The sequence below is a fragment of the Panthera tigris genome, chromosome A1, assembly GCF_018350195.1.
Source record: "Panthera tigris isolate Pti1 chromosome A1, P.tigris_Pti1_mat1.1, whole genome shotgun sequence".
NCBI lineage: Eukaryota > Metazoa > Chordata > Mammalia > Carnivora > Felidae > Panthera > Panthera tigris.
The window spans coordinates 157,633,361-157,647,638 of NC_056660.1; the positions used below are offsets into that span (position 1 = coordinate 157,633,361).

At 40.3% G+C, this 14,278-nt stretch overlaps 1 protein-coding gene across 7 annotated transcripts in view; it reads left to right on the forward strand.

Moving 5' to 3' along the window:
* The window catches only part of CAST (calpastatin), a 107,793-nt gene that overhangs the window by 27,936 nt on the left and 65,579 nt on the right, over window positions 1-14,278 (forward strand). For 6 of the 7 annotated variants that reach the window (XM_042990587.1, XM_042990617.1, XM_015536089.2 and 3 more), the window contains one exon: window positions 4,654-4,725. In XM_042990587.1, coding sequence (XP_042846521.1) covers window positions 4,654-4,725 — 72 coding nt within the window. Of the gene's footprint in view, window positions 1-4,653; window positions 4,726-11,555; window positions 11,679-14,278 lie in introns of those variants that run through there. The other variant, XM_042990558.1, reaches the window with a different exon arrangement.

A 14,278-nucleotide genomic window follows, 5' to 3' on the forward strand; every position in this document is an offset into this window, starting at 1 on the left:
TAAAGTCTCAGGGCAACATGAGGCTTCACTCAGGGCCTTTCCTGAGATTTTAGGAGATTGTGACATAACAGCTCTTTGCTTGGCTCTTAGAACTTCATTGTTACTTTGAAAACAGTTTTTAAGACTTGAGTTCTGATTCATTCAATAAAATTTTTTATTGGGAATTACCACAGACGTACAAAAAAAAAAGTATATAATTCATTCTTTTCATACCTTCCTGCAGCTGCAGACAGAATTGCTCTCATCTGTGTATTCTTCACTGAACTTCTCTGCTCAAGCATGGGGTTCCTCTTTTATGGGTCTCATGGCTAGCTGGCCGACTTTTGGAGGTAGGAGAGGCTGCTTAAAGTCGGTGTGGATTCATAGTCCATGGAAACAGGGCCTCATGACTGCGTTCATGACTGCAGGAGAGATCACACACTTTTCTCTGTAAATTCCCCAGACTTGGTGTCCTGGAGTTTGAGTCTAGTGGAGGAAAATAAGGCACGGAGTATCGTACTTCTGTCCCTGTTGATCATTAGGACTGAGGGCCTGGCATGCTCGACTGCAAGGGGCCAGTGACTCAGCCAGGCCTGTGACCTGACATTAGGGATGAGGGGCAGTCTCTTCCTGCCAGTTTCCTTTCTATAAAACTTAAGTTAAACAAAGAAGTACTCATAAATATTACAAAGGGTGTGATTGGTTTGCAAGGAGAAATCTGCCTGATGGCTTTTAGTCTATGGGTTTATGGAAATGAAAAAAAATTAACTCAAAATCTGAATTACTATAGTATTGGCATCCTCATTTAATGTCTTAATCTTTTAAAGACTAGAGCATTTCTGTATGTTAGGACAAGTGCAGAGTCATAGCCAAGTGAGCTTGTTTAGAGAGTTTCTGCTTTCCATGAGTGGATGGATTCTCTTCTGTCTGAGGGTAGATCCTGCCCTATCACCAGTTAGTGAATATGCAGACCTAACCAGGTGGGAGAGGTGTTCAGGCCAGAGTGTGATTTCTAAGGACCGGTGCTGATGGTAAGGTGATGGGAAAGTGAGGGTAAAGAAGATACCTGCAAAACTAAGCACAAGGTGAGGTGAAGCCAGAGGACTTTGAGAACTTTTCAGCTGGAGATAAGGGAGGACTCAGGAGGGCTAGATGGTTACCAGAGAAGATCAGGAAGCAGGCTGAAGCTGGAAGAAACTGATGATCTCAAACATACCTGACTCTAGGGTCATCCTAAATCTCTATCACTTCAGTTTAAGTATCTTCATCCAACATCCTATTTCATCTCATACCAAATATGCCTGTGCCTGCCATTTGCTCTAACTTCTTTCAGTTTCTCCAACTTGCCAAGCCCATTCCTATCTTAGGGCCTTTGCACATGATACTCTGTCTACCTAGAATGCCTCCTCTCCCACATCCCTTATTTCCATGATTGGGTTATTTGTAGTCAGATCTCAATCAAATGTCATTTCTTTGTGTATCCCATCTGGAACAATTCTCAGCCAGTCATTTGCTGTTACGTTACCCTATTTTACTGTTTACAGCAGGCATCACTCACTGAAATCATTTTGTTTTTTGTTGACTTATTTAGAGTCTGATTGCTCCTACTGGAATGTAAGCACTATGAGAGCAGGAGTTTTTTTTTTTTTTTTTCTGCTTAATTGGTCATTACATCTCCACTGCTTAGAATAGGAACAGGCTCATAGCCAGGGTTCAGTAAATGCCTGCCCAATGAGTGAATGAATGAAGGGATGCATGAAGTCAGACACAATTGAACAAAGACTGCCAAGACTTATATACAGCCCAAAACATCTGTAATTAAATGTTGGTTACTAACCTGAGAATGAGGAGTCTGATCTGGTTTATGTGTACATTTCTAAGCTTTTGTATTGTGTTTTAAGAAACTGATATAAGGGCTTAATAAATATTAGATTTAGTCCTTTGTAGATTAGGTTATATAGGGTCAGAAGGTAAGGCAAGCTTTGGAGTGACAGTTCCTACCCACAGGAAAGCCAAGAGATCCTCATTTGAGTTAAAAGTTATTGAATTTAATAAATGAAAATAAAAAGTAAATCTTGAGTTCATATGAAGGGAAAACAGAAATCAGCAAATATATCAAGTTTAAATAGTTATTTTTTTTTAACTTAATAGTTTTATAACTCAGCCAAAAACCAAGTTTTTTTTTAATTCTCTTGGGCAAATTCTTGCTTATGCATTAAAGTGGAATTCATTTACAGATGAGGCAGGGTCTGGCATGCATGGACGGGGGCTTTGACTTAGTGGATAGGAGCTGTTGCTAGGGCAGGATTAGAACATGACCTTCCTTGATTATAGTTGAGACCAAAGGCTAATAGCTGGAGTGCGGGGCAGCTATGGCCCACAGGACAGCGGCCTGATCTTTCTGGGCTTCAGTCTCCTCACTGGGAAGTGAGGAGGTTGAAATGAGTAATGGGATTAAAACCAATACCCCATTGCTGTATTCTTGTCTTTATTTCTTAGGTCTGGTACCTTACACTGAATCCATGAATACACTATGGCCATCAGAAGCTATTTGTCAATACACTTTATATTTTGAAGAGACTTTCAACCTGGATAAAATTGAGGCCATCCCCTCTTTTCACCATCTCCCATACCACACTCACAACACTAGCTCTTTAGCAGCCTCTTTTATTTCTGTCATTTTTATCTAAGATTCTTTTCTCCCCTTGGCCGATGGTACTGCATGTGTGCTTGGGAGAGACTATTTAGTCCGCAGGCCATACCTGGGATCCTGGGACTCCTGCAAATGCCTGTGAGGCCCCTCAGATGCCATTTCATGAACACAAGTCCACCCTGTTGCCTCAGTGACTTTCCTGAAGTGCTTGAGTGTAGTCAGCCAGTGGATTCAGAAACATGATACTTTGAGGACAACAAGCTAGGTTTTGACTTTTCTGCTTCCTAAGGTAATATTTAACCTGCAGGAAGAAGTGGCTTCAGCTCAAGAGTCCGTGACAGGCATTTAAAAAAAAAAAGTAAGCCGTATGAATCTTGCTAAATGTTAACAAATTAAAACACATTGCTTTCAATTATGTATGTATGTATTTACATATTTATTTTGAGAGAGAGGGAGAGAGAGCAGGGGAAGGGCAGAGAGAGAGGGAGAGAGAATCCCAAGCAGGCTTCATGCTGCCAGCACAGAGCTTGATGTAGGGTTTGAACTCACCAACCATGAGACCATGACCTGAAGCAAAATCAAGAGTTGGATGTTTAACCAACTGAGCCACCCAAGCTCCCCTCAATTATATGTTTTTAAAATTTTTACCATATAGACATACAACTTTTTAATATATTATGTATCAGCATTATTGCCCTTCCTATATTCAATGCTTATAGTACATTATTCACATTTTATAGATGTTGGAGGATAATTGATTTGACATTATAAAACTGGATAGTTTACAAGCTTGCCTCTTTGAAATATGGATATTTGTAAGAGATATATCAAGGCCTTGTTGAGAAAGAAGCTGTGTATTTTACCTTTCCTTTTTTCTCCCCTCCATTTAATGTTCTTTTTCAGTTAAAATAGTATAGTTTTGTAAGAAAATACAAAAAAGCACAAAGAAGAATATTTTAAAAAATTGCTCTTAACTGCACCATCAGAAAATAACCTCATATGAACTTCAGTGATCATACTATACATACTATTTTATAAGCTGACTTTTCTTTATATAAAATATGAATAACGTTTTCATTTAATGAAATGTTCTTCTAAACATGATTTTTAATAACTGCATGATATTTCATCCTGTAGCTGTCTATAACAGACTTCTATTGTGGGAGGCAGTACAGATAGGTAAGAGAACAGGGTCTGAAGCAGACGTCCTATTTCTGACTAGCTGTGACCATCGCTGAGTTATGTGTTTATCCCATTCCTCAGTCTCCTCACCCACAAAATGAGGATAAAAATAGGACCAGCATTATACCGTTTCCTGCGAAAATTAAGTAGGTTATGACACATGGTACTTAAAACACTTAGAGCACTTACAGTAATGCTCTAAATAGATACTCTTACTGAAGTATTATTACTCTATTTTTATCTATAATTCTATTATTCTAATAGAATAATTGCCTGGCACATGGTAAGTACTCAATAAATATTCATTATTATTACCTATATTGCTTTCAGCTTTTTGATCTAATAATACTGTGAATATCTTTGAAGAAAAAAGGCTTTTGCTTTCTCTTCTTACTTCCCTAAGATAAACTTTTAGAAGTAGAATTCTGTCTTTGCGACTTATTGCTAAATCACCCTCTGTAGAGGTTGTGCTAGCATGCACTATCTATAGTGCTGTAAGAAAGAAAGCCACCCACTCCACAGTGAGTGATGTTGTTTCCAGAAGCGCTTCATGGTGGAAATGGCAACTTCCCATGAGGATCTTTGTAGTTCTCCAGAATCATTGACTATTGAATAATTGGGATTTATTCAGCTTCCTCTTCCTTTTCAGTGTTTATATAGTCTTCAGACAAAGATGAACAATTTAAAAACATTAAACATGTTTAATTTTTGTGTGCTTAGTATATTAGTCTGAAGTTTGCTTAAGAAGATATTTGTATTGATATGAAAATTTAACTTGTCTACATTGTTAGGATGGTTTACCCCAGTGAAACTAAAATATATACTTTCTTATTTTTAAGAAAAAAACAACAAGCCTTGGGAGCAGTCAGCCTTCCAGAACCCATGCTGGTGGAACAGCCCGGGCCACCAAGGTCAGTCATTTCCTGAGCATGAAAAGACTCCTGCTCTACAACAGGTCTATCATTAGTGGGTGGAGGCTGTAGAGAAGGCAAATAGTACTTGTATATCATGGTAAGTTTTGAACAAAGTATCGTTTCTATGCTGGGGGTGAGGAGGAGAATGTAATTTCTTAATAATGGTTTGAACAATTTAAAACCTAGTAAAATCATTGATTCTACAATTTTTCTTGGCATATAATAAGTGTTCAGTAAATATTCTTATCATAATATCTATAGATAATATTGGACTTCTACACATAATGTAAGTATAAATATAGCACTTTCACTTCTTCAGAAAATAATTCAGATTCTCTTGATGAGCATTAGCCACACTAGGCTCTCTGCTAAATGCTCTGTGTAAATACCTCATGTATTCTTTTATTAATGTTGTAATTATTATTCCTTTATATCTGAGGGAGTCAGGGCCCAGAGAGGTTAAGCATCCTTGATAAGATTGCAAAGCCAGTAGGATAGAACAAGGGTTCAAACCCAGTTTTCCTGTTCAGACAAGGTCCTCGACACCGCTGGACATCAGAAGCTCTAATGGAGCATTCTTTGGTAATATAGCACTTGAGAGCTTTGCAACTTATAAAAATCACTGAAACACAACACATTTAAAGACAAAAAACTACAATTTTAATTAGTAGTTTTCAACATTTAAATAGTTTTGTTCAGCCCATTTCAACTTGTGATCTTCCAGTATGTCTGAGATCATCAAAAACATTATTTCGGGGCTATCTATACAACTCCTTATTTTTTTAAAAAATTATTTTGAATGTTTATTTTTGAGAGACAGAGGGGGGACACAGAATCAGAAGCAGGCTCCAGGCTCTGAACTGTCAGCACAGAGCCCGATGGCAGGGCTTGAACCCACAAACTGCGAGATCATGACCTAGGCCAAAGTTGGACGCTAAACCAACTGAGCCACCCAGCCGCCACTATTTATTTATTTTTAAATGTTTATATATTTATTTTGAGAGGGAGGGGCAGTGGGAGAGGGAGAGGGAGAAACCCAAGCAGGCTCCATGCTCAGGATGGAGCCTGACACAGGGCTCCATCCCATGACCGTGGGATCATGACCTGAAGCCTAAATCAAGAGTCAGACACTCAACCTCCTGAGCCACCCAGGTGCCCCTACACAACTATTTTAAATAAGCATTTTTCCTTTAAAACTAGTCTCTTTTCTATGGAGGTCTGAATACTTTCTCATATAAGTTACTTGGCTTTGTTAAGAGTTAATGTTTTAAATGCTTTTTGGAGCCCCAGCTGCTCTCCAGGCCCTTAAAAGGTGCCCAAAACAAAATCCAGCTGAGAAATGAGAAGAAGCTGGCCACAGAGTTGAACAGATTCAGGAGCACAGTCTCAGTGCTAACTATGGGTAAGAGGACTTCTGCACAGCAAAACAAACCCAAGTTGCCTCTTTGCCACTTACTCTTAGCAAGTTTACCTATCTCCAGTGAGCTTCAGTTTCTTCATGTATAAAATGGGGATAGGACTTCTTTGGACAGATCTGCCAAGAGGCTTCAATGTAATAAAATATTTAAAACACATAGCCCTCAGCCTGGCATTTTGTAGGTGCTGGGGAAAATGTATGTCAGCTGTGACTACTCCTGTTAGCCTCACACTCTTGTTTGAATGTCTAAAACTAAAAAAGATGTGCCACTGACACCTGGGAAGCTTGGTACATTAAGCGTCTGACTCTCGATTTTGGCTCAAGTCATGATTTCACCTTCGGTGAAATCAACCACCTTGTTTGGCTGCGAGTTGTGAGTGTGCAGATTGTCCTTCTCTCTCTGTTTGGGATTCTCTCTCCCTCGGTCTCTGCCCCTCCCCTGCTTGCTCTCACTCTCTCTCTCTCAAAATAAATAAACACTTAAATATATATATATATATATATATATATATATATAAAGATTTGCTATATATGTCCTGTCTTTTATAGAGTTGCAACCTTTATTTAACTTCTGCTTAAATTATGCCTCCACACATGAGAAGCCTCAGTAGAAAACCCCACCCCTATGAGATTTGGTGGATGAAGTGGAGATGGTTTCTAAAATTTGGGATTATCTAAACTCTTGGTGGGGAGGTGTTTAGTAGATTGTGGAAATTCACACCTAGTCACTCATTCAGAATTCTGTAAAGAATTTTGGCATCTGCCCCAAACCCTGCTGTGTCTCAGAAAGTTGAGGGAGGGAGTGTAGCTGGGAGGTGGAGGCATTTTAGCCACATATTTAGTGTTTATTTAATGTCAAACTTGACATTCTTTCCTTAGCTTCTAAGACATTGTCCTCTTTGTCCTCTCTCCTGTTGCACTTTCCTGACTTGCTTTGCTTCAGCAGTTTCCTGAATATTAGTTTCCCCAGAGTTTTATTCTTCACTCCTTTCTTTCTCATATCTTTAACATTTATAGATTATTGGAAAATTATATATATATGTATATATATATATACACATATACATACATATATACATACATATATATGTATATATATTTTTTCATATATATATATATGAAAATATATATATTTTGCTTTGATGCCCAATTGAAAGGGCTTTAACTCAGCTGCATCATCACTTTTTAAAAAAAAGGTCATTCCCATGTATCATTTAGAAAAGCTGGCATAATAGCATTTGTGATCACTTGAAGCCTTTTATTATAAATTAATTATAATAACACACACAGGCAACATAGTATTACCCTGACAGATGAGATGACAAAATAGTAGATATAATTGGCAGGGAGAATTAGTTTTGGTTTTCTTGATTCTTGATATACTGAACTTGAAAGTTAAAATAAGTGATAATTTCACCATTATAAAGAAAACTTTATAGCCCATCTTAAAAGTTAAATATTTAATCTGAAACTCATCATAAACTGTGTGATCTAGAATGGATACCATGTATTGCAGAACTATTTTACGAGGGTTCTTACAAAATGAGTAATTATGTACACAAATAGTATCACTGCCATGCAGTTCTGGGCTTGGAAGATCCAAAGCACTTAAATGACATAGACCTTTCTAACTCCAAATAATATTATAAGAAGTTTAGCACTTAAAATTCGATTTTTGGTAAATTAATAATGAGGACTAATGAAGTTGCAGAAATTATTTATGCTCTTAGTAACGCCAGTATGAAAATAGTTGTGATTTGTAATCAGTCATGCAACTATTGCTGGACGAGTTCTCAGGCAGCATGGATAGTAACCATGTCCTTGTTCAGGTGAAGAAACTTGATTTAGGAATGTGTCTGCAGTAGGATCACCTGGGTGGCTCAGTCGGTTAAGTGTCTGACTTCCACTCAGGTCATGATCTCGTGGTTCATGAGTCTGAGCCCCGATCCAGCTCTGTGCTGACAGCTCAGAGCCTGGAGCCTGCTTTGGATTCTGTGTGTGTCTCTCTCCTTCTCTCTCTGCCCCTCCCCTGCTCATACTCTGTCTCTCTCTCAAAAATAAATAAACATTAAAAAAAAAAAAAAGGAATGTGTCTGTAGTAGATTACAGCTATTAAGAAGATATATTGGCTGAGGTTATTAGTTTCAACTGGACTCCACTCTATTTCAAACCAAAAAGGGATTTCTTAAGGATTGGCGGGTAGCTCATAGAGATCCCAAGGACTCCAGCAGAAGGAATCTAAATCTTCACAGCCAAGAACCATGCCCAGGCTCATCTTGGGTGCTTCTTGTGCTACCACCACAGCTCAGCACCTATTGCATTTAGGACCAGATGCCAGAAACTCTGCCAGTGCTAATCTTGAAGACTAATAGGCCTTGTCATACACAGATTTCTTGGTAGGCAGTGGTCTCTTCACATTGTTCACTTCCAGCCTCATTCTTTTATGGCATATGTGATTGACCAGTGTAAGTCATGTGCCTCAACTCTGCTACAAGGGACCCTGGGGATGTGAGTGCTCTGGATTCTGGTTTGGGAAGGTGCATATTGAGTAGGTAGGTGGGAAATTTATAAATACGTAGTGAGGGTTTTCAAAGGTGTGGCCAGCTGCCAACTGACAAACATCTACTACAGAAAGGAAAACAGGAGAACTGAACCATGATATGTTGTTCAGCTATATTAGAGGGGAGAAAAAAAAAACATAAAAGGGGCTCCTGGGTGGCTCAGTCAGTTCAGCACCCGACTCTTGTTTTTGGCTCACATCACAATCCCAGGGTTGTGGGATCGAGCCCTGCATCTGGCTCTACAACTGTGCATGGAGCCTGCTTGGGATATTCTCTCTCTCTGCCCTTCTCTCCTGCTCTCTGTCTCTCTCTCTCTCTAAAACAGTCAAATGACGATAGAAACAACATTTCCTCCAGCTACAGGAGAGATTTGTGAAGGAATAAGCACCCATCAAAGAATTCTTTTGTGATTTTGCTTCTGGTTTTGCCATAAATAGCTGTGTTGGCATTAAATAGCCCTCTTCTCGGCTGCTAATTTTCTCATCCATAAGATTAGTGAGAGGCTGGAAAAACTATGTGTATTCTGGCATTCAGTGTCAGCCTCACCCCACAGTACCCTTGGACCATATGTAGTTTGGGAGATGACTCTGTGTGTTAATAAGTAGGAAAACATGTTTATTTTAATAGTTATGCATGTATTTTAATGTGCTACAAGATAAACTAGCACTTCAAACTCATGATCCCAAGGATAGTTTTGATTAAGACAGGCTAAAGGTTAAAAAAGTAAATCTATTTTTTTAAATATTAAGTAAATATAATATAGCCAATTACAAATATTATAGGCAATGCACAAGTAACCATTTGGAAAACAAGATTCAGAGGAGTAATTGTCATATTTTAATATTCATATTGAATCAGTGGGTTTTTTATTGAAATGAGATTCTGATTCAAGAAGTCTGCAGTGGGGCTGAAATTCTGTTTTTCTAACAAGCTCCTAGTTGCTGCTGCTGCTGGTCTGGCAACCACACTTTGAGTAGCGAGGACGCTGAATTGTTCTGATTGTGGGCAGTTTAGACTGCCTGTACCTTAGATTACATAAACATTGCTTGGAGAATCTGGTTTAAATACAGATTCTCAGGTTCCCAGTCAAGAATTCTGATTCAAAGGGGTAGGGTGAGGCCCAGGATTTTATTTAGTTAATACTTACCCCCCAGATGTTTCAGATGCAAAGGATCTGAGGACCACACTGGGAGAAAGGATGAATCTCAGGGATTGGGGCAGCCAAAGCACATCAGGAAATAATGTCCCTCTTCATTTCTAAGAAAAGGAGCCTCTTTCTGTATGTACTGTAGTATAAGACTCTCTGAAAAATTTATCTCATAACATGTAATAACTTATCTGCATTCTTCAGTCGTACAGGGTCCCTCACCTCCGTTGAGGGAGATGTGCTAACCCTGGGGCTATGTTACCCAGGATGCATCCCTTTTGGGGTGTGGCCCAAATAAGTCATCCTGTGCTGTTTTTGTCATAGGAGGAAATGAATGTTAGTGAAACCTAGATGAGCTGAGGTTTTGTTTAAAAATTTTTTAAAGGAAAGAAATTACTAATAATAAAAAAAAAAGGAATTTTTAAGCTGTATTTTCATTGGGAATAATTTTAAGGACAGGGTCTTCTGTTGAGGGAATTATAAAATATTAGAGTTGGGGGCACCTTGGGTGGCTCATTCGGTTAAGTGACTGACTCTTGATTTTGGCTCAGGTCATGATCTCACGATTTGTGAGTCTTAGCCCCATGTCAGTTTTAGTGATGACAGTGCAGAGCCTGCCTGCTCAGGATTCTCTCTCTCCCTCCCTCTCTGCTCCTCCCCCACTTGTTCTCTCTCTTTCTCTCAAAATAAATTAAAAAAAAAAAAATAGAGTTGGAAGGGTGCTTACTTCACCAGCTTTAGTTAACAGAAGTAAGTGAAAAATGAAAATCAATAAGGTGGCTGTGAGGGACACCTTGCAGAGGAAGTCAGGAACCTCACCTGCTCTGGCTTCTTGGTGTGGGTATAAAGCTGTGCAGATGACCTCTCTGCCTTTTTCATGCCAGCTGGCAGTCACTCTGCCTTGGCTGGATGCACCGTTGAGTCACTGCTCAGCTGTCAGTATCTAGGCCTGAGGTTTCTGTTCTCCAACCACTGACCACGCTCTCCTCCTCCAGTCACACTCCAAGTTCAGTGTCCAGAGTCTTTATTGTGACTGATTTGTGACTTTGAGAAAAGTTGGCTTTCCATATTTCTTTTAAAATTTCCTAACTCTTCTATTAACACCATCATTCGTTCTGTATTTATTACTTGCCATTCTTTTATAATAAAGAGCATTTCCTTTCCATTCATTCATTCATTCCATTCATAGTAATACGGACCCATGACTTATTTTATTCATTGGCTTAAAATCCATTTTTCTTATTACTTATTTTGATATTTTTAAGTATAATAATGGACGATAATTTAGTAGAATTCTGATTCTGTTACACTGCTTTTTAAAATATCCACTATACTATTTGAAATGTATTACGAATCCCTAGTGATGCTCATCATTGCTTTCTAGTTTAACAAGAGATATTTGGAGCGTGTATTTGCGAGAGCACCCCACTTCGCTCGCTCGCTTATTTTGGTGGAGTCACAGGGTGACGCCTGGGAGCGGTAGATCTCTGCCATCAGCAGGAACTGTGCACCCCGCGCGTGGCCTGCATCACCCTCGGCGTTATTAACGCAGCCGGCTTCCCGGATGCCTACACAAAACGGGTGGGCGGGGCGGGAGCCTTCCTCCGCCGAGCTGCCCGGAGCTCCGGGGCGGTGCCACCGGGGGAGGTGGGCGGGGAGCAGCGTGCGTCGCGTCCCGGGTCCGCCCCGCCTCGCCCCGCCCCACCCCGTGCCTGCCTGTGGGCCGAGGCTCACAGCAGAAACCGCGGGGGCCGAGCCCAGCCTGGAATGCAAACGTCCTGAAAACCCAGCTGAAGTCTCTGGGCCCGGGAGGGTCGGACGCAGAGTGAGTACTGATTTCGGCCGCTGGCCTCCAAGGCCGCGCGTCTGCTTTCCAGGCGAGCGCCCGGCCCTGCGCGACCCCACACTCGCACCCTGCCGCTGGCTCCCCTGGTGTGGACCCGCGCTCTTACCGCCTTTTGACCCTAAAGATGCGTTTCTTTCCACATGGGCTCTAAGTTAAATTGTGTTATTTGGCCACCCCTCCCTCCCTGTAGGTAACACCGTTGCTGTCTCTTCAGCCGGGAATGTGTCTGGTGACCGGACGCGCGGTTGGGTTACAAAACCAGGGATTTGTGTGACCCAGGGGAAAAAAAATGCAAAGAAGAAAAGCAGCAGCTATGTTAATTTAGTTTGGCATTTTTATTTCTATGGTTAGGTTCCCCCCTCCCCCCCTCCCCCCTCAGCCCTGCCCTCACTTACTGTGCTGACCTCCGTTTTAGAGAATGAGCTCACTCTGTATAACCTTTCCATGTACCTGATACATTCTGGGTGTGGTGTGGCATGTGTTGTAACATGTTTTAGTTCTCTATTTCCTTGAACACAACCTGAGACTGTGGTCAGATAACATCAGTGAGGGGTACTTTGTGTCTGTCTTTCAAGAATGCAAGGTGTTTTCACAGAGATTTAACAATCTCTTATGTACTGTTAGGGTCCTAGTGTTCCTCAGTTAGAAATGGGGAGAGGCTAATTCTTTATTCCTATTTTACAGCTTGAGAAAACGAGGCAGAGGGTTTAGGAAACTTGCTTAAGGGGCAAGACCTTGGGTTCTCTGACTAGTCTTCTAGGAGCCCACCTATACAGCAGAAGAACCAGAATGCTCCATCAGCAGCTCTGGAAAGTTTCTGCTGAGATGTTTTGTGGAGCAAACGCCTCTGCATTGCAGGGAAGGTCAATAAGGAGTGGCATCGGCTGTCCAAAGGGGGAAACTATTTTCTAGTAAATAAATATCAAGTGCCTCTTCCTGATGTTTGTGGGCACTGACCTCAACTTTTCCACACTGAGTTTTTAGTATTTAAAAGGATGATTGTTACTGGGAATGTGGTGGGGAGGGAGTGATAATTGGGGTTCCGGGAGACAGTATAGAATTAAAACGAAGTAGTGACATTTAGCAAAATCATGCTGAAGTCGGAAAGGCTGCATCTGCTGACTGATGGAGCAAAGGGTAAGCGGCCAATAGCAATGAGGGTGGAGTGGGAATCCGTGTGTAGCAAAGACCCTTGATGTCTATTATAAACAAGTGAATTTTGCAAACTACACTGGCAGTGTTTATGAAGCAGCACATCTAAGTATAAATGTTAGCTGTGGTTCAGTTCACTTTAAAAAAAGATTCCTAGTGCACAAGAAGAGTTGATTATAGTATGAGTGGTTAATTTAGTTCCTTGATTGTTCTCTGAATTGGCCAAAGAAAGGTTCCTGTTGATCTTTTCTATTTGATAAAATCAATCTTATTTTTCAATTCAATAAATATTTATTGAGCACTTACTATGTAGAAGTGACCGTGGTAGATGCTATGGGGGTCCAGATAGGTGGATCCTGTCTTTAAGTGGCTCACAATACAGGAACGAGCTAGCATTCTAAGAAGAAAAAAAAATATACCTAAATGAGACAGTGTAACCAATTGAGACTTTACTGTGTGATAACTTTTCATGCCTGAAACTCAATTTTTGGAAAATATTTTATAGAGACGTGTTAAATATGTCCTGAGAAACTATAAAGCATGGTAGTTAAGAGGTCAGGCTCTTACTTTTTTAATCTGTAAAATGGGCATAATAAATGAGGATCGACCTCATTGCTACATTATCATCACATTATGTGGTGCTCAACTCATGTCTAGAACATAGTAATTTTCACTAAATGTATCAGTAACTATTACTATTCTGTTCTTATACAGATTTACTGATCTGTTCTTGTTCTGAAACCTATTATGGCCGCTTTCTAATAATTTATTATTGCCTAGTGTAGGCAGGAGAGCACTAGTCCAACAACATCACCTTGTGAACAGTAGGATTGTGCATGGCCTCTGTCCAGATCTCCAATGTCCATGTATATGGACTAGCTCAGAAGTCCGTATGTCCTACGAGATATTGCAAAGTACCGTTAGAAATTGGAAATAATGGGACTGAGCAATTACAGCTTTCCATAAAAATAGGGTGTCTCATTTGTTCTTAACCAGGGGAGGTAGCAACCAATGAAAGGGTATTTTTAAATGCGTGAAAGTGCTTTTGGTGATGCTTTAGCATTCACTGGGAGCAAGACAGTCCTGCTCACTTAAGAATTGTCAGCCCCCCCAAAATAGAATTGTCAGCCCAAATGCGAATAGTACCCTGTTGAGAAACATTGGGTAGCTGACATTTTTAAGTTAAAAGCTATTCACATAGGGGCACCTGGGTGACTCAGTCAGTTAAGCATCCCACTTCGACTCAGGTTATGATCTTACGGTTCTGTGGGTTCAAGCCCTGTGTCGGGCTCAGTGCTGATGGCTCAGAGCCTGGGTTCTGCTTCAGATTCTGTGTCTCCCTCTCTCCGTGCCCCTCCCCCACTCACACACTATCTCTCAAAAATAAAAAGTTAAAAAAAAATTTAAAAAGTTATTCAAATAGAAAA